General features: G+C 35.6%; 2 protein-coding genes across 2 annotated transcripts in view; one reads left to right on the plus strand and one right to left on the minus strand.

The window, feature by feature from the left end:
* The window catches only part of DPYD (dihydropyrimidine dehydrogenase), an 870,422-nt gene that overhangs the window by 398,895 nt on the left and 444,147 nt on the right, over positions 1 to 27,380 (plus strand). The window lies entirely within an intron of this gene.
* On the minus strand, positions 1,647 to 5,082 carry LOC116468433 (translocation protein SEC63 homolog). Its single transcript, XM_058439884.1, is given in 2 exon segments — positions 1,647 to 3,041; positions 4,936 to 5,082. Coding segments are annotated over 2 exon segments (1,542 nt in total).

A 27,380-nucleotide genomic window follows, 5' to 3' on the forward strand; every position in this document is an offset into this window, starting at 1 on the left:
TCAAGCAATTCTGATGCCTCAGCCCCCAAGTAGCTGGGACTATAGGTGCATGCCACCACACCCGGCTAATTTTTGTATTTTTAGTAGAGATGGGGTTTCACTATGTTGGCCAAGCTGGTCTCAAACTCCTGGCCTCAAGCGATCTGCCCACCTCAGCCTCCCAAAGTGCTGGGATTACGGACATAAGCCACCGTGCCCAGCCTTCAGTTGTAATTTTTAAAAACAATTTAGTTTTTAACAATTTAGGATACAGAATGTGAAATGATGAGATGTGAAGCTGAGCATACTTTGCCACAGCGACTGTGGTCTTGAGGAAGAAAGGTGTAACTACCAGATCTCAGTAGTAGCTTACTTTACGACTAAATGCTTTGTTTTCTTTTTGTTCTATGATTTAATTAAATGTAGATACAGTTACCTCATTTATGTAAAATGTTCCTGGAAAATTTGCTCTTGTTAATAAAATTTTTATTCTTTCTTTCCTATTCAAGGAAGACTGCTCACACTGTGCCTTTTTACCACTCTTGTTTTGGTTCTCTTGTTTGTTTCCCACATGCTAACAAAATTCACTTTATCTTTGATGCTTCCTTTAATTTCTTCCTCTTTTCCATGACCATTTTGTCTATTCTAGTTGTCCTCATGTTGGTGTAACTAATGCAGGGCCTACTTATTTGCTACGTAGGGCCTGGACTTGACACTGATTATATCATCTTTTAAAAGTTTGATTCACCTGCCTGCTTCCACCTCCTCCTTGGCATCTTTGAGTAGTGTGGCTTGAGTTGTTGGGCCAAACCATAGTGTCCCACAAATGTAGGAATCTCAAAATGAATGAGGTAATTGGGAGACTGAGGTGGGAGGATCAATTAAGCCCAGAAGTTGGAGGCTATAGTGAACTATGATCACACCACTGCACTCCAGCCTGGGTGACAGAGTGAGACCTCATCTTTAAACAACAACAACAACAAAACAACGAGAGAGAGAGAGAAAGGAGCCTGTGGATTTTGCAAAGAGACAAAGCTTTGATTTAGGAAATAGCATCTAGGGAGATGCCAAATCTAAAATTTTAAAACTTTAAAAAGTTATACATCAAAAGGGACTAGGCTAGGCAAAGAAAGGAAAAAAAAAATAAAAAGAACACAATTTAAACGGAGACAGACACTGGGAAACCAAAAGGAGACAAGTTGGTGAGTGGTTCAGGCTCCAGTCTCTGCAGTGACTGAAGGATAGATAGCAGCACTATGCTTTACCAAGTGTTTATGGCCTCAGACAGAGGAAGCAGCAAAGGACAGCTATCCACTCAGGGAGTGGATGGTTCCCTACTTTGCCTCCTTCTGCATTTCCTGTACGCCAAACTATCTTCCTATTATTTCTTATTTTCAGAGTAATTTCACGGTTTTTTTTATAATAACAAAGGATTTATTATCATTTGCAGATGAAATAAATGCACCATCCCATACTTGAAATATTTCAATAAGCCTTAACATTTTTCAGGTTGTACCAAGGCACCACCACTGCCTAGTTATATTATGCACCCATTTCTAGATTAAAAAACTACACCTCCCTCAACATCAGTTCTGTACTGTTTCTGGTTTATGATACACTTCCAAAACAGCAAAAAATTGCAAGTATGTGCAAACGCTGTGGTCCATTCAGAGTACTGCTTGGTCATCATCTTCCTCTTCCTCCTCTTCTTCCTCATAGCTATCTTCAAAGCCCTCACTGTCCTCCTGGTCTTCATCCCCCTCTATTGCTGTATCCCACTGTGGGTGATTTTCTGGCACAGGCTTGGCCTCATGAACTTCCAGCTTCAATGGTTTAATCTGATCCAAACCCATATAGGAGTCTGATCTCAGAAATACAGTATACTGATAATTTCCAGGCTTGCCTGGTGCAGGAAACTTCAGCTCTACCTCCTCTGTATCTTTCAGTGTACACACATGATATGGCATGGATATTCATGTCTGTTCCTTCCTATCTGCAGTGTAAAGTCACCACCATTCTTGTTTTTCCTCAGGAAAGTAAAGGTTATACACAGGATGTGTTATTTTTGATTTGGTTTCCAATAGAGCTCTCTCTTTCTGCTGTATGCTTTCTTGTAATTCTTGCCACTCTGCTTCATCATCTTTGTTTTGTCTTTCATCTTGCTCTCTATTGGAGTCTCTGTCACTACCATCATCTTTCTCACTTTGGGAATCTCTATTGGTTTCTTCTTCTTCAGAATCACTGCCCTTATCTGAAACTTCTTCATCTTCCTTTACTGCAGCTTCATTCCCAACAACTCCATTTGCCTGCTTTTGTTTCTGTTGCTTTGACTGTGGTAATAGCACAGGTGTAGGGTTTTTTTTTAAAGGTTTCTTTTTTTTTGATTTAACAGTTTTCTTGGGTCCTTTACCCTTCTTTTGCCGTCCTCCTTTTGTCCTGTTCTTGTTAGTTTCACCCTGCCCATCTTCTGCTGGCTGTTCCTCTTCAGCACAGATGGACTGCTCCTTTTCAAATACTTCAGCCATTGTTTGCCTTGTCAACTTAACCAGCACTGTAACTAAGGATCCTACTGTGATGTTGTTGCTGTCTTCATCATCTAACACCTGTGATTTTATATTCATGGTCACATATGGAAAACACCCAAGGACAGCCATAACCTCTTCATATTTTTCATCTTCAAGGGAGTGCAGTAGAGTATGACGATCTGATTCTTTTAAACTCACCAAATCATGGATAGTTTTAATTTTATACTTCTTATGATTAGAAACCCGTCTAAGACTGTCCTCTTCAATGTGAGGGAGCTGCAGAAGGGGAGACTTAAATTGCTGAAGTCCCTGAACGGCCATCTGAGAAAGCTTCATGCAGTTTTCTAGGGATGCCAAAGTTGGAGCACGAAACTCCCTTTCTTCCCGGTTCGGGGCCATTACTATTAGTTGGCAGTTTTTAGTTTCACAGTTTTTAATCTTACCTCCTGCTGTATAACTCTCTAATCTGTACCTCCAACAGAGCACTCTCTTGCATAATCCAGCAGTCCACTGAATATCTTCCCTTGTGTTTCTAATCTACTTTTCATATTCACCAAACATCTTCATGTAAATGTCTTTCCTACATTTCAGATTCACTGCTTTTAAGTCAATCATTCCTTCCCAACTTGCTCCAACTCCAGTATTTAACTTTTTTTTTTTTTTTTTTTTTTTTTTTTGAGACGGAGTCTCCCTTTTTCACCCAGGCTGGAGTGCAGTGGCTCAATCTCGGCTTGCTGCAAGCTCCGCCTCCCGGGTTCACGCCATTCTCCTGCCTCAGCCTCTCCGAGTAGCTGGGACTACAGGCGCCCGCCACCACGCCCGGCTAATTTTTTGTATTTTTAGTAGAGACGGGGTTTCACCGTGATCTCAATCTCCTGACCTCGTGATCCGCCCGCCTCGGCCTCCCAAAGTGAATATTTAACATTTTTTATTTCCAGGTTCAAACCTACTAAGTTAATGGTCCTCATAAATTACTCAGAATAATTAAAATTTCAACATCTATTTGGAAATCAATACAATGCTGATGGCTTCTTATTTTACAGAATAACAATATTAGAATAAGGGAAACTGACATTTATTTACATAAATTAATAGGACACTTTATGAAAAAGTTAGGAAAGGCTAGAGTCTCAGAATAAGAGATATGCTCGAGAAAGTACAGTTAAGATTTACATTGGTGCACATACACAACACACACATAATTTTTTTTCATTATAAGACAAAACTGTACATAGCTGTATTTGCCAACTACTTATCTAAGTTTTTATTCTTCTCTCTTTTGTATATAACTGGTCAATTCTTATTCTATCTCTTAAAAACTCTTTTATACCCTTATTTTATTTTGTTTGTCTTTTGTGTGGAGTTATAATTTTGATTGACCAAAAATCTTACTGAGCAGCCTGCTAGCTCCTTTAAGAAATGAAAGTGGAATCAAGGGATAAGAGATAAGGTTTTTGTATTAGGCCAGATGAAGCCCAGTGAGTGTGTGAATTTGTAGTGAAAATGGTATGTGGGCAGAGAAGCTAAAAAGATTTGAAAAAGTAAAATTGAACACAGGTCAGTGGAGGATTTTGTTTTGTTTTGTTCTTATCCTAAATATTTAAATGCATTTATAGATTTTAAATTAAATGAATAAACAATACTTAAATATATTTATTTATGATTGTAGTTTGGTAGTGTTTCACAATATCATTCTAAAGGACTCTTAATGTTATTTTTTTTCTGATCATTTCACTATTATCTTTTAACTTACCTGAATCTAATAAATGCGTACTGGAAAAAAAAGAAATTATTTTACTTCCATGTAATGGCAAATAGGAAATTTGAATAGAAATCTGATGTATAGAGAAAGGAGAGAAACAGACCTTTAGGTATAATGAAGAAAACATGCATGTGCTTTAAAAACACATATTGCTAGGAATGATAGTGTTTGAAATATAAAATAAAGGTTGTGCCATGTAAGAGTTTTGGATTTGGCTGAAGGATTCAGACCTGTCAAACTAAGTGTTGAATTACATGTTAAAATGGAGTAGAGAAGGAAGGTAGGTAAAAATCTCTGTCAAGTAAAATCAACATTTCCACCTTCCTGCCAGGGTGTTGGATGCGAAGTGCTAAGCAGCGATAAGGCTAACAAGGTACATATAGACAAAGTGGGATTTTTCTCTCTCCACATTGTCATTAACTTAGTTCTGGCCTCTATCACCTCTCTTGAAATTGCCTCCACTTTCTCTCCTGTCGAATCCAACGCCCCTACACTGCAGCCAGAGTCATCTTTCTAGATTATCAGTTGAATCCTAATTTGCTCATTTAAAGCCCTTAAATGACTTTTCCTCACACTCAAGGTGAAGGCCAAACTTCTTATCTTTGAGATTCCGATTTGAATGTCCCCAAGCGTACCAAGATTTCTCCTGAATCTAGGCCTTTCCCCCACTTCACCCATTTCCCTCTGGTTGAGTCCCACTTGTCCTTCAGGGTTGGCTTCCTCCTCCTCATCCAGGGAGTTTGTGACATGAACTTCCTGTGTACTCTTTATTTGAAGCCTGCTTACTGGTCTGTCTCTGCACAAGCCAGGAACCATGTTTATGTATTACTGTACCCTCAAAATAAAGTATTCATCTATTACATAGGAAAAATATGCAGAAATCATTTATCTTAAATACATTTAAGGAGGAGTTAAGAAAACTAATGAGTTTGTTATATGATAAGTTCATTAGCACTATAATATTGTTTTCTCACAAATGTAGCATGTTAAAAAAAATTTCTGTAGTTTATAGCTGGTTGGTCAGCAGCACAGGTAAAATAACCTGAGGCTTGTTGTTGGCATTTGAAGTGGTAGGGGGCAGTTTTGGGGAATGAGCTCTCAACCTGTAGAAACTGGTGCTATCATCAGATAGATAGTGTCAGAATTGAGCCGAATTAGAAGACATTCAGCTTGTGTCCACTACAGAATTGATTGCTTTCTTGCTGATGGGGAGCAATTCGCACACACCTGGTGTCAGAAGCGTGTTGTGAGATTTTAGTAGAGAAACTGAGTTTGTTTTATCCACTCACACAGCATTCAGAAGGCGGAGCACTTGCTTTGTTCTAGTATTAGCATATAAACAGATTTGGTTGCAAAAAGTGGAGAGAAAAGGGCTATATGGATATCTTATCGTCTTATGTCCTGCCACTGAGAAAAAACTTGGAGATAGAACACAAACTAAATTATTCTAAATTATAATCCCAGATCAGAAGCTCATTGTCCCTTCAGTAGTCATGGTAGTCCTGAGAAGGAGCTCTTATAAACATGGAACATTTTGTCAAATATTGTTGATCTATATAGAAATTATAATCACAAAACTAACTGGTTTGTTACATCATGAGAGTTATTTTTGCCATGTCATTATTCTTTTATTAAGAATTGTTTTTAATTCTCTATATTTTAGATGCAACGTTTAAAAAGCCACAGTATTTATTACCAGTAATGGAAGGGAACAACTAAATGTACATGTTGCTGCTACAAAAGTAGTTGTGGTAGAAGTATATATATTGAGATACAAAAAATAAGAGTTATTAATAGAAGGATAAATATGGAATCAACAGATAGAGGTAGAAATCCAAATAAAATAATTTCTATAGAGCACCATTTTAAATATAGGGAAGAAATGAAAAGGAAAAGATCTGTTTTCTTCCAAGTAGGATTCATTCCATGAAAATCAAACATTTAGGGGAAAATGCAAAGTGTAAGGATGGAGGCATCAGGGCATTAAATTAAAAAAAAAATTTGAGTACACATTTCTAAGTGACGTCAGGAGTCACTGCCTACTTAGTTACGTACAGAATAATTGCAGTTGAATAGTTATAGAATATTGTTTATTGGCAGCCAGCATTTGAAGTTAACCTTCAACAACAATAGAAACAACAACAAAAAGTTAATTTTTTCATTCTTGGCCTAGGTTCAATATTTCTACTACTGTGTATATATATATATGAGTTTGCCTAAATATATGTTCCTAAATACTATTCTGTTTTCTTCTGCAAACTTATTAAAATATGCTGTATTCCTATAGTAAGTATCCACGTTAAGGTGTTTGATAATGTTTTATTTCATTTATGAATCTATATTATTTCTTCCAATTTGTCAACCCCCCTCTGAAACTAAGTTGTGAGGCAGAATAATTTTAGAATAGATACACAAGACACACACACAAATATTCTGGAGTGATACTGAATCTAAAATACATTCCTTAACCCTGTAAGCTCATGAAGCACAAGTATCTTCAGTTTCTCTGCAGTATTTTTCACCTTAATAGTAGCTTATGTGAAATACTATTGAAAGTTATAATGAAGTTCTTTAGCAGTTACTGTGATTCTACTCAGATGCATGTAGTATATGGGTATATTTTGAAATAGGTGTTTATTAGGTTCATCAGAATTATCATAGATGTCTTGCATTGGTGACCTACTTTTCTACTGCTTACGATTTTTTCTGTGTGTATTTTCTGCTGGCTTGACTGAGGCACAAAAAAATCACTAGTGGTTGAGGGAACTAAGTATCTCAGGGGATTGGTAATGAGATACAGAGCCTTTAACCTCTTGGTCACTAGTTCAAATCTGCCCCAGGTCAAGAGTGACAGAAAGTCATTACCATCTGATGGCAGTTCAATAGGCTATGTGAAACGAATTTGTGATTTCAAGACCTGGTGGAGACAAATTCATGCCATAGACCTGCAGTAGAGTGAGTACAAATGGTAGCTGTGGTTTTGGTTTGAAGAGAAATGAGAAGTCCACTCATTGCTAGATATTCCATCTTCTTTCTGTGAGCTGAGCTTCCTTTTGGTGCATTCGTTAATGGAATGTCATGAGAAAACTAGGTTTATGCCGTGATTTGGAGCCAAGAGGAGCACATCCATAGGAATCTTTGTCTGTCATTGTTGCTAATGAGGTACAATTCAGCATCACTAAATTGACTTTTTTTTTTTTTTTGAGACAGAGTTTCGCTCTTGTTGCCCAGGCTGGAGTGCAATGGCGTGATCTTGGCTCGCTGCAACCTCCACCTCCCGGGTTCAAGAGATTCTCTGGCCTCAGCCTCCCAAGTAGCTGGGATTACAGGCATGTGCCACCACGCCCAGTTAGTTTTGTTGGTCAGGCTGGTCTTGAACTTTTAAAAAGTGATTTTAGTCTCAGATGATGATGAATTCAAGATTGAAAGTTACGTCATTCATGTCTTCCATTTCTTCAATGCCCTCAACGTATATTTTTTAAAGGTTTCAGTTTCCTTTTTAATCATGACATTAATTTCATCTAATTTGGACATATGACTGAACATTTAGGGAAGTTTGTTCATTCTTTTTAGTCTTTCACTTGAAAGATACTTAGTTAACAAACAAGATCAGACAATTATAAAGACAATTAAAGATATGGAATTCCAAATTGAGTATCATGGAAAAAGATCATTGCGATAAAATCTAATTGAATTGTGTGCATTCATATCAATAAATGAAATTTTTTACATTCTGTTATTTTTTGGGTTGAGATTATGTGAGGAATTCTGTCTTTCTGTTATCTTTAACAAACTGTCATTTTATTAACAATTTCTGATTTGGGGACATTTTAAAGGAATTATCTTTCTGAAGAGGAAAAAAGGCATGTTTATACCTGAAAATTTTATAAGACGACAGCATTTTAATAATAACATGTTTACTATTTTATTTTATGTTGGGGTCAGTGATTTTTGAAATGAATCCACAATGCTGGATTGTAAGAATTTTAAAGCTACCTTGAATAATGCTTATGATGTGGGAAAAAAACGTAAAGAATGGTAATAACTCTGCCTCATGTTAAAGATTTCTGCTCTGGACAAAGATGAACAGTTGTTGAAAATATGACAGTCAGGGATTTTAGAAAACAAACTTACAAGAAGTTCTCTATGTTGAAGTCCCTGTTACTTAGAAGACCTTCAGTCCCAACTTTAAATAAAAGACACTTGTTATCATTATCATTGCTTAAAATATCACTTTAATTCCACATCTTCAAAGGCATTCTTTTGCCCTGAAATATACCAGTGATTTCTACAATATCTGAAGAACTGTGATTCGAGAATTAGAAATTTAAATTGCACAGGCTTAATATTAGAGTATTTCCGTTACCCTTTGCAGGTTTTGAGGCAGCTTATTCGACCTTACAGTCTCACCAGGAAGCTAATGGGAAAGCCTTGCAGCAATCTTCACAGGAAAGTTTCCAAATGTCAAGTGTCATCTTTCCAGCTGTTAGATGAATGGGTAGCCAAGAGGCATTTATTTGGGTGTGCAGCCCCTGTGAAATCTGGGTGAGGCGGGAGAAAAGGCTATGATTTGGTGTTTAGTTTACCAGCATCAGTATAGTTGCAAATCTCCTAGCCAGGCAAAGGATTCCATTTTGTGGTTTAATGATTGACAGCCAGCTGCACTGTTCTTGCACTTAAAGAATAAAAATGCCTGAAAAAAGGGCATCATCGATATGTCATACTAATTTTTGAATCCTCTACTGCTTCAGATAAAAACAATCTTATCAACAGAGCTGCCTTCTTCTTCTCTAAACCCCTTTCCAACTGAGAAGAGGTAGGCTTTTGAAATGACAACTGTATTAAAATCTTGAGACTTATTGAAAAAGTGTCCTTCAGTTTAAGATATATTGTAAACTCTTTAATTCCTGTGTTAAGAGAAGATTGATATAAATCATTGGCCACTGTCAGGTTGAAAAACAATGAATATCAATAAAAAGACAGTTTTAAATCATAATGGGTTTAGTTTGAGATAGTGATAGCCTCCAAAAAATAATATTGAAATATGTCATGGCTAAATGCTCTTTCCATGCTAAGTTTTGCCACTGGGTCAGGATCATAGTGTTGAGATGACTTCAGGTCAGTCTCATTGGGAAACTGAGCCTTTAGACTTAACTAGTACCAGAAATGTATGTGATCTCATCTTTATCTCTCGCAATGACAAGTAGTAAAGTCAAATTTGCTTGCAGTCATTGAAAAATGAAGTCTTCTTCAGTTGCTTATAAATAAACCTGCTAAACTCTATAGTACTCTCCACATAATTTCCCTCTTTGATAGTACATTCGGGTTAAATTGTGATGTGTTCTTCAGCTAATATTTTAAAATTATTATTATGCATCACAGACTTGACCCTTTTTCTATTAAAAATTATATTCCTAATAATGCGAAGTTTTTTGTGTATAAAGGAGAATTTATTTTTTGTAACATCCGTATGTTCTAAAAGGAAGTCAAGGAAAAAATGAGCATTGAGGCTGCACCTAATGGAGCTATCAAAACGAAACTGTCTAGTTGGTGATAGAGAAAGAAAATACCATGACTAATAAGTAATTTTAATGCCTTTTATTGACTTTGTATAGGTTCCAAACTTTTATTAAATGGCAGTGTTTGACCTGAAAAGTAATTTAAAATGAAATTGTCTCTATAGAGACAGAATATTTCCTTACCCATATAGCAGTAGATTGCTACTTCAGGCAGAGATAACTGAAGATTAGAATGGGCAGAAATAAAAAATAACTGAAAAATCGGATCCGATACATAGGGAATCTAACCTTGGTTCATGTTGATGGAGTATGAAAGAAATTAACCACTGCAGTATCAATTGGTCCAAATAGACTAGAAGTGTTATGCATCCCATGCCAAATTTTCAGCACTCTAATGCGTGGGGCCCTCTGGGTCTAATGGCAATGTAGCACAATAAAACAAAACACCCAAAACCTTCAGTTTGCTGTGGAAAATTTAAATACAAAATAACCTAATTGGAAATTTTGACCAGAATGGTGTTGTTCTGAATTCAGTGATTTAGTAATGTTGAATCTCAAACAAGCTGTAAAGGATCAGATCAAAAAATATCCAGGATGGTATAATGGCATCCTGAAAGTCAAGCAGTCTGGGTTTAAGTCCTGAACTAATTGCTCAGTAATTCTGCCTTCAGACTTTTGGGAATATCATATTGCCTTTTTGGTTTTCTCACTTATGTCTCTGAGACAGAACATTGTCAACATAGAATTCCCAGCTCAAGGACTTAACAACTTTTAAAGTCTCCAGTACGTTATCTTAAACCTCATTATTTTCATTCATGAAAGGGGTAGAATTATAATTTTATATGGTTCTAAAACTCAAATAATATATATATATATAAAATTAAAAATCTAATTTATTGAATACCCATTATGGTTGATTGTTTTTAGAGGCTTAGCATTCACATTATATGCAAAATTACCTCTGGATTAACCATTTTCCCATTTAAAAAAATGGAGAACTATACTGGATTTGGTAGAGATGTAGTTGGCCATGAGTTAGGAAGCTGAGGAACAGGATTTAAAGGAGTAAATTCACATAGTTAGATAATTTACTCAGAAGAATACAACAATAATAGAATTATCTGAAAATGCTATAAAAATTGTTAAATATCCTCAAAGAGATAAAGACAAGAATAACATCCATAAAAAATAAAAGAAAAAAATGTAATGCTTTTCTTAAGGTGTTAAAACTAGTTAATGGCAATGCTGGGGCTAGAACCCAAGTTTTTCTGTTCTCGATTCTACTGTTCTTTTCAATAACCAGCTTACTTTTTCCTCATGATGTTCTTTTCTCTTTTTCTGAGTTGCAGCTGAGCATGTGGAAGTCAGAACACATAAGTAAGTTCCTACCAGTTATCAGAGAACTCTGCTCCAGAGTGGGGACAAGTATTGGACTTTTTGTGATTCTTATAACCAATACTCAAAATTCTACCTTATTTCATTTTAGATCACTTCCCATATATTGAACAGTCACTATATACCAGACAACATCCTGTGAGAATGTAGCCTTCAAGTAGATTTTTAATCAGTTTTGTTTTCTGTTGTATCCCTAGAACTGGTTACTTTAACGTGGTTACTTTAACGGTGGTGGCCATATGTAGGCACTTAATAAATACAGTTGAAACAATGAGTAGGTTTTGGAAATGTTTTAGATTATGAGGACACTGAGTTTAGGAAATGGATTTTATAAGTTCACATGGCTCAGTGGTGATAGATACTACCTTAGACTACTAAAAGATCTGGTGCTTGTTGGTGGGGTAGAGTTACCATGGAAACAGAAGGATACAAATGAGCATGCTTGGGGTTTGTAGTTTTTCTCATTTGATCTTCACAATCATCCTTCCCTATAGATATTGTTATTTCTATTTTGAAGTGACCTCTGGGCAACCATACTGGTTTTCTCTTCACACTCTATCCTCACCTTAGTCTATTTCAGAGAATTCTCCTTCTAGAAATATAAGGGTTAATAGGTTAACACAAGAGCAAGTATTGGCTGATATGTTGTTGACTTACAATTTTGAGCTTCTTATTCCAAGGCTTAATATTTAAAATCACTGCTGTCACCTTTCTTAAATGTCAGCTTCTTTTATTTACCTTCGTCACTCTCACCTTGATCATACTGACTCCTTTATGTTACATGGATTTGCTGTCAGGCACTACCCTGAGCTGGTCACCATGTTTTTATTACTTTAGTCATTGACATCTTGTCAGCAGTATCACCACCTTTGCCCCTGGGCCTGTCAGTATGGCAATTGTTACCTTTTTGATTGACACTTTTGAAAATTTGTCAACATATTATTTACTATTTTAGGGGGATCTCTGTCTAGCTTAAAGTCATTTCTTAAAGTTAATTTACTGTTTTATTCTTTGAACAGACTCTTTGGTTTGTATGCAGTAGAGGCTATAATAGTCTACATGCTATTATATTAACAGATAATATTATAACTAGTAGAATGTAAAAGAAACCAACATATTACTGTAGTTCAGTGATATGGTTTAGATCTGTGTCTCCACCAAATCTCATGTTGAATTGTAATCCCCAGTGTTGGAGGTGGGGCATGGTGGGGGGTGATTGAATCATGGGGGCAGAATTAGAGTATCTCTCAGGACAAACTAAAACAAAAACACAAAATACCAAAAGACTAATAAAAAAAACTTATGCAAGAACAGTGCTAAGAGATGTTTTATAGCAGTGAATGTCTACATTAAAAAAGAAAGATCTGAAATAAATAACCTAACTTTAAACATCGATGAACAACAACAACAAAACAAGAACAACAACAACAACAACAAAAAAAACTAAGCCCAAAGTTAGCAGAAGGATGGAAATAATAAAGATTAGAGCAGGAATAAATGATATAATGAATAAAAATATAATAGAACAAAATCAACAAAATTAAGAATTGTTTTTCAAAAGATAAAATTGACAATTTGTTATCTGAACCAAGAAAAAAAAAGAGAGGATTCAAAAATGAAATCGGAAATGAAACAGGAGACATTACAACTAATGCCAGAGAAATAAAAAACAAGACCATAAGGGACTATTATGAACAAATTTGACAACTTAGAAGAAGTGGATAAATTCCTAAAAACATACAACCTATAAAGACAGAATTAAGAAGAAATAGAAAACCTGAAAAGACCAATAACAAATAAGGAGATTGAGTCAGTAATCAAAAACCAACCCAAACAGGAAAGCCTAGGACCAGGTGGCTTCACAGGTTAATTTTACTGTACATTTAAAGAAGAATTAATATCCTTTTTTCCTAAAGGCTTGTAAAAATAGAAGAGTAAATACTTCTATACTCATTTTATGAGGCCAGCATCACACTGTTACCAAATCCAGACAAAGACACCACAAACAAAGAAAACTACAGGCCAATATCCCTGATGAATATGGATGCAAAAACTTTCAATGAAATATTAGCAAACCAAATTCAACAGCACATTAAAAAGATCATATTCTATGACCTATAAATCTCTATAAAGCAAGACTTATTCCTAGGATGCAAAGATGGTTCAACATACACAAATCAATAAATGTGATAACACTGCATTAACAGAATGATGGGCAAAAACCATATGCCAAACCAAAGAAATAAAAGGCATCCATATCAGAAAACAAGAAGAAAAATTAACCATTTGCAGAGGGCATGATCTTACACATACAAAACCCTGAAAACTGCACACACACACACACACACAAACCGGAGATCTAATAAACAAATTCAGTAAAGTTGCAGGATTCAAACCAACATAAAAAAAGCAGTTGCATTTCTGTATGCCAACAATAAACTATCCAAAAATTTAAGAAAAAAATCCATTTACAATAAGACCAGAAAGAATAAAGTACTTAGGAATACACTGAAACAAGGACATGAAATACTTTTAAAATAAAAACTCTAAAATACTGCCAGAAAGTAAAGCAGACAAAACTAAATGGAAAGACATCTTACATTCTTGGATTGGAAGAACTAATGTTAAAGTATCCATTTCACCTAAAGCAATGTACAGATTCAATGAAATCCTTATCAAAATTCCAAATACATTTTTACAGAAATAGAAAACATAATCCTAAAATATGTATGAATCCACAAAATACCCAAATAACAAAAACAATTTTGAATAAGAATAAAGCTAGAAACATTATGCTTCCTGATTTCAAAATAATTACAAAGCAATAATAATCAGAGTATTATGGTACTGGCATAAAAAAAAAAACATGTAGAGCATTGGAACAATAGAGAGCTTATATCCTACAGCCATGTCGTGTATGGTCAACTATACAACATATACAATGACTTTCAATATGAAAGTCAAGAATGCATAGCGGGGAAAGGATTGTCTCTTCAATAAATGTTACATTGGGAAAAGTGGCTATCCACATGCAAAATAATTAAATTGGAGTGTTATCTTTCACCACAGACAAAAATTAACTCACAATTAATTAAAGACTAAAATGTAAGACCTGCAACTGTAAAACTCCTTAGAAGGAAGCATATGGGAAAAGCTTCGTGACATTGGTTTTGGCAATAATTTCATGGATATGACACCAAAAGTGCAGTCAACAAAAGCAAAACAAGAAGTGAGATTACAACAAACTAAAAGAACTTCTGCATAGCTAAGGAAACAATCAACAGAGTAATAAAGTGGCCTTTAGAATGGGAAGAAATATTTACCATTAATTAATCAGCAGTTAATTTCCAAAAAATATAAGAAACTTTTAAAATTCAATAGCAAGTTATTTAAATAGTCCAATTTTAAAGATTAGCAAGGGACTTGAATAGATATTTTTTCAAAGAAGCCATACAAATGGCCAACAGGTGTATGAAAAAATGCTTATCACTGATCATCAGGAAAATGAAAATCAAAACCACATTGAGATACTTTATACAATGACTATTATCAGAAAAACAAAAGTTTGACAAGTTTATGGAGAAATTGAAACCCTTATACAACTGTTGGTGCAATGTAAAATGGTGAAACTGCTATAGAAAACAGTATAGATGTTTCTCAAAAAATTTAAAATAGAACTATCGTATGATCCAACAATCCCACTTCTGGGTATATATCTAAAATAACAAATCATTATCTCAAAGAGACATCTGCACCCCCATGTTCACTGCAACATTATTCACAATAGCCAAGATATAACCTAAATGTCCACTGATAGATAAATGGATAATGGCCAGGTGCGGTGGCTCATGCCTGTAATCCCAGCACTTTGGGAAGCTGAGGCAGGTGGATCACGAGGTCAGGAGATCGAGACCATCCTGGCTAACACGGTGAAAACCCGTCTCTACTAAAAATGCAAAAAATTAGCCTGGCGTGGTGGCAGGCGCCTGTAGTCTCACCTACTTGGGAGGCTGAGGCAGGAGGATGGCGTAAACCTGGGAAGCGGAGTTTGCAGTGAGCTGAGATTGGGCCACTGCACTCCAGCCTGGGTGACAGAGCAAGACTCCGTCTCAAAAAAAAAAAAAAAAAAAGAAAAGAAAAGAAAAAGAAAAAAAAATTCTGATTTATACATCCAAGAGAATATTAGTCAGACTTAAAAAAGAAGGAAATTGTACTGTTTGTGAAATAATGGATAGACCGGGAAGACATGCCAAATGAAGTGGCCATCACAGAAGGACACATACTGCATGATTCCCTCTATATGAGGCATCTAAAGTAGTCAAATTTGTAGAAATAGACAATAGAATGATGGCTTCCAGGAGATGGGTGAGAGGGATGTTGGGTATATTGGAAAGAAAGAAAGAAGGAAGGAAAGAAAAGAAAAAGGAAAATAAAAGAAAAGGAAAGAAAGAAGAAAGAAAGAAAGAAAAGAAGAAACAAGGAAGGAAGAAGAAAGAAGGAAAGAGGAAAGACGGAAAGGGAGGACAGGAGGGAAGGAAGAGAGAAGAAAGAGAAAAAGAAATAAAAGGAAAGAAAGAAAAAGAAAAAAAGAAAAAAGAGAGAAAAGAAAAGAAAAAGAGAAAGGAAGGGAGGGAGAGAAAGAAGGAAAGAAAGAAAATAAGAAAGAAGAAGGAAGAAAGAAAAGAAAAAAAGGAAAGAAAGAAAAGAAAAAAGGAAAGAAAGAAAGGAAGAAAGAAAGAGAAAGAAAGAAGAGAAAGGAAAGGATAAAGCAAGCAACAATAACAAAGGGACACAAGGAAACTTTTGAACGTGATGGATATGTTTGTGACATGGATTGTAGTGATAGTAACATGAGTGTATGCATATATCCAAAGCACTGAATTTTATACATTAATTATGTTTATTGTAGACTGATTATACCTCAATAAGGCTGTGGAAAAAAAGATGTGTAGTAATACTGCTCTCAGCATATTAATATATAAATAACAAAACAATGTTTAGTGAAGCCATTTTTTAACCATTAATAAGTAAAATAGACTACTTTTTTTAAAAAAAGAAAGAAAAAGTACTCTGTTAACTGTTGTGTTCCTAGCACCTGGACAGAATGCCTGCCATATAGAATGCACTTGATAGATAAATTTTATATGCTAAGGAAATATTTTAGATCATGGGACAAATGGGGTTTAGGAAGCATATTTTACGAGTTCAGTTGGCTCATTGATGATACTACCTTAGGTTGCTAAAAGAGCTGGTACGTGGCAGTGGGAGAAGAGTTTACATGGAAATAGAAGCATGGAAAAAGAATATGTCAGAAAGAGAAAATAGCAAGTGTAAATGTCCAGTTAAAGGCAGAGTTTGGTAGAAGGCACTTGTGACTATGATATATATATTTATAGAGATTGGCATAAGGTAAGTTTGGATAGGTAGACAGGACCATATCATGAAAGAGCTTGTAGGCTATCATGAAAAGTTGAATATTAACAAAATCCAGTGGAAAACTAATGAAAAGTTTAAGCAGGTGCATAACACAATCAAATTTCTGTTTTAAAAACCCTACTCTGGTACAGAGTAAAGAATAGATTTGAGTAGGAGGCAAGGAAAATGCAGAAGTCAGTAAGAAAAAGTCTCAGTAAGAGATAATAGTGGCAAAGAGAATGGAGTCAAAAATAATTAGATTTGATGTAGAATAGAAATGAGAGTTGAGAGAGAAGAAATATTAAAAAAATACAATTATCAGGTTTTAACAAGCTTGATGGATGGTAGTGTCATAAAGTAAATGGGGGAAAACTGGGGAGGAATGGTTATTTTTTTGTTGAAGGAGGAGGAGTTTTTGCATGATACTACATTAAGTTGTTAAAGAGCTGATAATTGGGGGTAGAGGTAGAATTTAGATGGAGAAAGATGGGACATGGATTTGAATTAATACCATTTAATTTTCAGAGTCCAGATATGCTGACCATTATGCCATGGAGCCAATTAATGTTATTTAATTTTCTAGTCTTATTTTATGCTCAGATTACAGTATAGAGGAATGTGAACATAGTCTTTTAAAGAAATGCGTAAAATGGAATCATTATTTTGTAGAAACTTCTGAAGCCTCAAATCAGAAAAGATTTTATATCAGAAAGAAATTTTATTATGAATAATAATTTCTCAAAGTGGAGAATGAAATCTGTTTTTATATTATAATTGTAATCACTGGAGCTAGGCCTTTCCATCATGGAAACAGCTAATCCAAATTAATTTTTACCCTGTAAGATTTTTCCCTCAATAGATATTTCTTCAAAGAGCGAAGGAACTGATCTTGAGTTAATTAATGCATTAATCCAGTCTGTGAATTAATCTAGCCACAAGCAGCTACGCAATGTTATTTATTCTTTTCCTTAAAATAATTTCAGAATGGATGTTTCTATAGCAGCTGTACTCCAAGATAGGGCCCGTTGTAGCATATCACAATGAAATATAAACAAAATGAATAAGTGAAAACTGTTTAATTATTTTGAATTGCATGGAACATAGTGATGGCGATTTCTTCTTCAGTCAAATATAACGAACACTACCACTAGTATTGCTTTTAGTAGTGCTTTTCTCTTCCTTTTTTTTTTTTTTTTTTCAAATTTCATTCTAGCAAAGCAAATTAGGAGAAAATGCAACTGGGATATATACTTATCATGTGAGTTACTTTTTCCCAACAATATAATCATTACACATCCAAATGTCTCTGCTATAATTCCATGACCCAACCAGGTATAACAGATGAAACCAGTGGTAAAGAGTAATAATTTAATAATAAAATAATGGGTTATTATAGTTTGACTGTATTTTTATTTCTATTCCTTTACTAATGGCATTATGATTGTCTTAATGATATTTGAATAGTGTATGGTTTTGTTTTTGATAAGATTTTTCAATGTGTGTACATGTACTCTGTGTGTTCAATCAAACCATCATGAATAACTTTTAGGTTAGTTCCTTGTTTTGAGGACATTAATAATTTAGAAAATTCATGTTTATGTTAGATGGGGGCAGCAGTCAGGCGCGGTGGCTCACGTCTGTAATCCCAGCACTTTGGGAGGCCGAGGCGGGCGGATCACGAGGTCAGGAAATCAAGACCATCCTGGCCAACATGGTGAAACCCCGTCTCTACAAAAAATACAAAAATTAGCCAGGCGTGATGGCAGGTGCCTGTGGTCCCAACTACTCGGGAGGCTGAGGCAGGAGAATGGCGTGAACCCGGGAGGTGGATCTTGCAGTGAGCCGAGATCACGCCACTGCATTACAGCCTGGGCGACAGAGCAAGACCCCGTCTCAAAAAAAAAGAAAAAAAAAAGGGGGCAGCTTGATATAATGTAGTTAGTGTAAACTTTCAATTCAGGTCTTGCTCTACCATTTATTAATCTTTGGACAAGCAGTTTACTTTCTTTGGGCCTCACTTTCCTCATCTTCAATAGGAGAATAATGCATACCTTAAAATCGTGATTAAAAAATACCTATCACTGGGTCTGGTATAAATATTACTTGCAAATGGACAACTGTCTTGTTGATTTTAAGTATAAAATAGAAAAAAATTTAAAGTGTCCTATTTTTACAGTAGACCTTAACATTTGGACAATGTGTTGATGATGCTTGTCAGAGCTGACACTTTATTAGCAGATGAGAGGTCCACATGAGCACCTTTTAGACTATGTTCCGAACTTAAACAGTCGGTTCTCTTGAACAGACCCCCAGTAGCCACATAGTTGAATAAAATAGACACCTAACACAATATTGGCCAAGCCTGAATCTCTTACTTGAGAATTAGGAACTAGGAAAAGAACTCATGTTACTGGAGAGGTGACCTCATCCTTGAATGCTCTGTGTAATTTCTTGGAGGGATTTTAAAAATATTTTTAAAAATACTATTATTTGAGTCCCCCTCCAAGGGATTCTGATATAATTAGTAGGAAGGTACCTGGCCTGGACATCATAATTTTTAAAACTCTCTGCGTGTTTCTCGTAAGTATAGAGTAAAAAATGACTGGGCTAGACCTACACAATATTAATCATTCTGGATAAAGAAATAGAGGAAGCCAATTGGAAGAGGGGGAAGAATAAAGTAGCTGTACATAGAAAGGAGGACAAAGCACGAAAAGTCTTCTTACTTTCCTTGAGAATTCCCAGCTCTTCCTGGAGGCCTGGCTGCATTTCTGCATGAGTTTCATGAGATCCTCCTGTAACTCATGATAAGTATCTGAGGCCAATTCGTTACTTCCCACCAAAGGATTTCATTCTAAATTGGAAGTCAGAATTCCAGTAGGGAGAAAAATGCTCTATTTTAGGCAAGACCTTGGCAAAAGTGTGATGTTGGTGAATCTTTATGTCATTTAATGTGACTGAAGTATAGAATCTCACACACACACACACACACACACACACTCTCTCTCTCTCTCTCTCTCTCTCTTAATTACCCAGGGCAATTACTTACTCTTCCCACTAGATGGCTCTTGGAGAGACTGGCCTAAAATCAGCAATCTTCCAGAGCTTGAATGCCACTCTACATTAGAATCAGAATAATGGGCTTTTATAGATTTGGAATAAAGCTAATGATTATTTCATCTAAACTGATTATCACCTTACTGGGAACTAATTTGAAAAAGACACTAAGTACCCAAGGTCACTAGTCTAATACATTCAGTAAATATGTTGAGTATCTCTCTGCCAAGTCTTATGCTAGGGGCTGAAATTAAATCAAGCGGGAGATAGCATATATGTAAGCAAACAAGTACAGAATATGATTAGGAAGCAGCTTTGCTTGTGGGAAGCTGAGGAGGTTTTTTTTTTCTTTCTTTCTTTCTTGTCTGTTTTCATCAGCTGTACTGCAATATAATTTGTATATAATAACATTTGCCAATTTCCATTGTACCATTTGATGAGTTTCGACTGATGTATGGAGTCGTGCAACCATCACCACAATCACTCACCATAAACAGTGAGTAGGAATCATCAGCCTACTGTGGTTCCTGTGCTGGAAAAGACTGAAACATGAAGCAAAGGGATGAGTTAAAAGGTTATTGTGGTAAATTCAGTGAGAGATAACCGTGCTTAGACCAGGAGGTAGTAGTGGAGATGAGAAATGTAATATATTTGGAAAAAGAGACAGTAGATTTTTCTGAGAGATTGGCTGTAAGGTGTAAAAGAAAAGGCACAAATGATTGTAAGGTTTTTGGCCAAAGGTATTGGAAGGATACAGTTGCCATTCATTGAAATGGGCAAGGCTGTAGAAGAAGCAGGTTTGGTGCAGAAAATTTGCATCAGGGGTTTTCAGTTTAAAATGCCTAATAAATATTCAAGTGTAATAAGTTTAAAATACAAATCAGAAATATCCAACTGATTGCAGCAATCTAATCAGAGGAGAGGTCTGAGTTAGGGATAGAAATTTGCGGGTGTAAATTATATCCCGAATAAACTGTAATGTGTCCATCAGGAAGGGATAACATCCTAGGGGTGTTTGATGATGGATACAGACTATTTTCAAAAAAAGAAAGAAAGAAGAGATGATTAACACACAGTGTCCAGAGGTGAGGCTTCCTGGATGCTCAGTAACTGAAACATCCAGAAACATTCTTAGGTTATATATTGGTAAGTTATCTTGGCCTCAGAACTTTGTGGGAATATATCTTAGACCATGACTAGTTCTGATTTTTGAATAGGCCTTTTCTGAGTTGGTTGTTCTACACTTTACCACAAGCCCCTTGTGGAAAAGGTGCCCAGCCAAGACTTCAGAGTTTATGGTGATAATGATCACAAAGTCATGGAATTAGGGCTTGGAAAATATCCTAAAGGTTATCTAGCTCCAACTTCACACCCATGGCATGACTAATAGATAATCTGAGTCATATCCAATGGAAATGAGCTCACATCTCCCAGGACAGACCCTCCCCCTAATGGACAACTCTATTTCAAAATTCTTTCTTATGTGAAACACAAACATACCTCACTGTAGTTGATTTTCGTTTCTGCATCTAAGGGACCCCAATGACTATATTCCTGCAGTTTGAGAGTTTCAACTTGACCATAAGTTTCTTGGCTTTCTCCCCTTTACAGAGCCCTTTACACAGTTTAGGTTTTAAAACTTCAACCCTTGGCCTTCATTACACCTTTGCAATATCTTCTGTCAAGAGGCTTCCTAGACTTTTTTTTTTTAGTTTAAAATAATTATTCATGGTTAAACTATGATAAAACATACGTAATATAAAATTTGCCATCTTAGACATCTTTAAGTGTGCAGTTCCAGTGGCATTAAGCACATACATCATGTTTCTCCAGAACTTTTTTACCTTGCAAAACTAAAACACTATATGCATTAAATGATAGTTTATCATTTCTCCCTCTGTCTCCCTTTTTCACACACAAGGAGGATTTTTAGTGGAGAGGACAACAGGACTGACTTTTGAAGGCTTAGTTGGAATTTTCAAAGCATTAACACCAGCAGGAAAGAACATTCTAAGCAAAAACAAAAATCAAAAGGCAAAATGCAAAGATGCATTAATGATATTGTTTTATTTGAGAAATTATAACTAATTCAATAAGTGGAAGCAAAAAATATTTTGAAGGAGGGGTAGGAGATGAGATTAGAAAGGTTGGGGAGGGAGAAGGGCCCAGATGACGGTTGGGATTATATAATGCTGAGGTTCTGCTTTATTCTGTATGTAGTAAAGAACGTTGAAGGAATTTGCAGATGACAATGAAATGAAAAAACTTAAGTGTAACACATATATATTTGGGACTCCTGATGGTCTATACTTGTCATGGAGTTAATTTTTAGAAATTTTATTGTAAGTGAATAAAACCTTTACTCAGCCTCCCCCCAAAAACTCTAAGGGTGAAAAAAGCAAACTTTAAATAAATAGTCTTTAGACATCCTTGTTATTTTCAATTTCTCTTATGTCTAGGAAGGACTTCTAAAAAGGAAAGGTTACTCTTTATCTTTATACTCTAAAACTTGGACATTTAGCTTTTCCTTAATCTCCATTTTTACCATTCTCATCTCAGTTCTTTAGGACTTCAGCTTCTTTTCCTTTTGTAGTTTTCTTTAGTTTTCATTGAGTGTATTTTGAACAATCAAAGAGGTCATGATGATGTCCAGGTTATAAAATGATTCTTGCTTTATAATGGGAAGGGAAGGAGGGAAATGGCAAAAATTCAAGTTCTCATTTTTAACCTTCTCAACTATGTCAGCGGATTCCTCAATTTCATAGCATATAGGTAAATGAGATATCTAACAAAGGATAACTAGAATACTAAAAATATTTTGTATTAAAAATAATTATTAAAGATAAAAATGTTTAGCCTAGAGAAAAAAAAGACATGTAGGAAGTATATGTTAGTTCTGCAAAATATACTTGAGGAATGCCATGTGAAAAGGTGATTTTATTTATCTGTATCTCTACAGAGGAAAGAATTGCCTTCAAGAATAAGTATTTTATATAGATGCATTTTTTTTTTTTCGTGACGGACTCTCGCTTGTTGCCCAGGCTGGAGTGCAGTGGCATGATCTCGGCACACTGCAAGATCGATCTCCCGGGTTCATGCCATTCTCCTGCCTCAGCCTCCCAAGTAGCTGGGACTACAGGTGCCCGCCACTATGCCCAGCTAATTTTTTGTATTTTTAGTAGAGATGGGGTTTCACCATAGCCAGGATGGTCTCGATCTCCTGACCTCATGATCCGCCCACCTCAGCCTCCCAAAGTGCTGGGATTACAGGTGTGAGCCACTGCGCCCGACGTACGTGCATATTTTTAATTGCAATGGAGATAATAATTTGGTTAAGATATGTTTGGTCACTGTCCTCAAGGAGCTTATGTTGTTTTTGAAGAGAAAATTAACATGTACGGCTGACTATGATGACAGCTGAGTAGCAGCATATTTTAAACTGTGGAATAGCCGCATAAATGTTTTCTTTTGAGAAGTGTCTGTTCATACCCTTCATCCACTTTTTGGTGGGGTTGTTTGTTTGTTTTCTTGTAAGTTTGTTTAAGTTCTTTGTAGATTCTGGATATTAGCCCTTTGTCAGATGGATAGATTACAGAAATCTTCTCCCGTTCCGTAGGTTGCCTGTTGACTCTGATGATAGTTTCTTTTGATGTGTAGAAGCTCTTTAGTTTAATTAGATCCCATTTGTCAATTTTGGCTTTTGTTGCCATTGCTCTTGGTGTTTTAGTCATGAAGTCTTTGCCCATGCCTATGTCCTGAGGTATTTGTCTAGGTTTTCTTTTAGGGTTTTTATGGTTTTAGGTCTTACATTTAAGTCTTTAATCCATCTTGGGTTATTTTTTGTATAAGGTGTAAGGAAGGGGTCCAGTTTCAATTTTCTGCATATGGCTAACCAGTTTTACCAACACCATTTATTAAATAGGGAATCCTTTCCCCATTTCTTGTTTTTGTCAGGTTTGTCATAGATCAGATATTTGTAGATGTGTGATATTATTTCTGAGGGCTGTGTTCTGTTCCATTGGTCTATATCTCTGTTTTGGTACCAGTACCATGCTGTTTTGGTTACTGTAGCCTTGTAGTATAGTTTGAAGTCAGATAGAGTGATGCCTCCAGCTTTGTTCTTTTTGCTTAGGATTGTGTTGGCTATACAGGCTCTTTTTTGATTCCATATGAAATTTAAAGTGGTTTTTTCTAATTCTCTGAAGAAAGTCATTGGTAGCTTGATGGGGATAGCATTGAATCTGTAAATTACTTTGGGCAGTATGGCCATTTTCATGATATTGATTCTTCCTATCCATGGAAATGTTTTTCCATGTTTGTGTCCTCTCTTATTTCCTTGAGCAGCGGTTTGTAGGTCTCCTTGAAGAAGTCCTTCACATTCCTTGTAAGTTGTGTTCCTAGGTATTTTATTCTCTTTGTAGCAATTGTGAATAGGAGTTCACTCATGATTTGGCTCTCTGTTTGTCTGAAGACATTTGTGCAGCCAACAAACATGAAAGAAAGATCATCATCACTGGTCATTAGAGAAATGCAAATCAAAACCACAATGAGATACTATCTCACGCCAGTTAGCATGGTGATAATTAAAAAGTCAGGAAACAACAGATGCTGGAGAGGATGTGGAGAAATAACACTTTTACACTGTTGGTGGGAGTGTAAATTAGTTCAACCATTGTGGAAGACAGTGTGGCAATTCCTCAAGGATCTAGAACCAGAAATACCATTTGACCCAGCAATCCCATTACTGGATATATACCCAGAGGATTATAAATCATTCTACTATAAAGAGATATACACACACATGTTTATTGCAGCACTATTCACAATTGCAAAGACTTGGAACCAACCCAAATGCCCATCAGTGGTAGACTAGATAAAGAAAATGTGGCACATAAATACCATGGAATACTATGCAGCCTCCAAAAGGGATTAGTTCATGTCCTTTGCAGGGACATGGATGGAAGCTGGAAGCTGGAAACCACCATTCTCAGCAAACTAACACAGGAACAGAGAACCAAACACCACATATTCTCACTTATAAGTGGGAGTTGAACAATGAGAACACATAAACACAGGGAGGGGAACATCACACACTGGGGAGTGGGGGGTTAGGGGAGGGATAGCATTAGGAGAAATACCTAATGTAGATGACTGGTTGATGGGTGTAGCAAACCACCATAGCATCTGTATACCTATGTAACAAAACTGCACATTGTGCACATGTATCCCAGAACTCAAAGAATAATACTAATGTAAAACTGTGGAATAGTAAATAAAAAAGAGGTAGCTACTTCAGAAAAGTGTATAGATGGTAGTAAGGAAATGTCCCAACAAGTATATGCTTGAATGAATCAGTTGAGTTTGGAAGGATTATGAAGAGTTTATTGCATGAGTAAAGTCTTAGATTTATTTGTATTTTAGGCAGGTAAAATACATGTAACCATGTGATGAATTATTGGTAGTTTAAATTTTGTGTTTGTTTGGTGGTAGGTGGTAGATTTATTTGTATTTTTTTGCATATAAATGTCAGAGACCTTGTCTGTTTTGTTCATCTTTTTAACCCCAAGTTCTTAACAAATACCTGCTGAATAAATAAATGAATGAAAATAGTTCTATATGAACATTAATAACTGAGTCTAACAGGTATATTGGCACTATGTTATAAAAGAATCAGACTATGCCATGCAAAGAAATTTTAAGTTGGTTTCCTGAAAAATATGGGGAAGTTAATGCATTTTAGTACTTAAATATATAACCAAATATTTTCAAAGTAATTAATAAATTAAAATAATTATACTTTTTGTGATCTATAAGTGTCTCAGATAAAATAATTTCTCTATAATGACAAGGGAAGAACTTTAGAATGGGTAATTTTCAGCAGATGGAGAAGAAAGATGGAATGTGAAAAGTGCAGAGGTAGGGAGGCACAAAGTATTTTTGAGAAGGAATGATTGAAACACTTTATTTCTGAGGTGTGGCTTAAGAACATAAGCCAACAAGACAGCAAACTATGTATTTTATTGTGGCTTTACCAGTAACTGAGCAACTTACAGATATTCATTTAGGCTCCTTTGGCTTTAGTTTTCTCTTTGTAAAATAAAGCTTTTAAAGTAGATAGTCTCTTCGATTGTTCTAGCTCTACATAATAATAAATAGAACTGAAAAAGTTGGTTCAGGACACTCTATGGAGGAAACTAAAGAGCAGGCTGTTTACTTTGAGCTTCACTTAATGGGTTTTAGAGTATCATGGTGATATGGTTTGACTGTGTCCCCACTCAAATTTCATCTTGTATTCCTATGTGTTGTGGGAGGGACCCGTTGGGAGGAAATTGAATCATGGGGGCAGGTCTTTCCTGTGCTGTTCTCATGATAGTGAATAAGTCTCACTAGATCTAATGGTTTTAAAAAGAGGAGTTCCACTGCATAAGCTCTCCCTCTTTGCCTGCTGTCATCCATGTAAGATGTGACTTGTTCCTCCTTGCCTTCCGCCATGATTGTGAGGCTTCCCCAGCCACATGGAATTGTAAGTCCAGTTAAATCTCTTATGTTTGTAAATTGCCCAATTTTGAGCATGTCTTTAACAGCAGTGTGAAAATGAACTAACACACATGGCTTCTTTTAAAAATTGTTTTAGTGTACCTTCAAATCTATCTCATCAATTAACTTGTATTTATTGTTGAAAATATGAAAATTATAATAAGCAAAAATTTAAAAATTAAATGTCATCTAAAACTCTGATTCTGAGATATAATTCTCCTAGCATGTTGATGTTTATCTTTTGTGATTGATGGATAAACAGAAACATACAGCAAAATACATATATATGTTTTTCCACCAAAAACTTGGAATTTACATATAACATTATAATATTAACTCACTGTTTTACTTTGTACATAATAAACCCTCTTTCATGTCAATAAATTATTTTCTTCTGTATCATTTCTGATGCTAGCATAGCATTCCTTTTTACAATATAACCATTATGGAACCTATCCCCATTGTTCAACACCTAGGTTGTTTCCTTGTATCTGTTATTTACTAACACTACTGGATGAATGGAAAAATAGAATTGTCTGAAATTGAAAATCTAGATAACATATTCATTAGGAGGGAATATGATGACATAAAAGAGTTGAGGTTAAAGTGTAAGAGCAAAGCATCTACATCCAAAGGCCTTGAAGTCTCTTCGAAATCTGAGTTTGGAGATTGCAATTGAGATTTGGGAGGAATTAACCTTGTGATGAGAGCTGAAAGTAGATATGCTTGAGTTCCCTGAGCAAGGGTACAGAGGGGGAACAGGCTTTTAAATTTCAGAAAAGGAGGTGTACATTAGGGCATGGATGTATGATGAAGCTGAACAGACTGAGTTGCTATAGCACGACAAAGACAAAGCTAAAAATAGCCCTGTGTTGCACAGTATGAAAAAAGACTGCCTATGACAAGTGAAGGTTTTAGATTATATTATAAACACATATACATAGTAGCACTTTTGTGAATAAAAGAAAAAATATATAAGAAGCTGTATTTGTCTTTTGAAAGAATTGTGTGTGTGTGTGTGTGTGTGTGTATTTTATTATTGTTTGCTTTGTTGTGTTTGGTTTTTGTTTTGTTTTGAAGCTTAAGGAAAATCTTGCAAAATTTGTCCAAATGATTTTCTTTCTAAGTATTAAGGCAGCAACGTTCGTAAGAATTTCAAAGCAATTACTTATTTATTTAAAACTACATAAA

This window comes from Hylobates moloch, unplaced genomic scaffold (assembly GCF_009828535.3).
Source record: "Hylobates moloch isolate HMO894 unplaced genomic scaffold, HMol_V3 SCAFFOLD_5, whole genome shotgun sequence".
Classification (NCBI taxonomy): Eukaryota; Metazoa; Chordata; class Mammalia; order Primates; family Hylobatidae; genus Hylobates; species Hylobates moloch.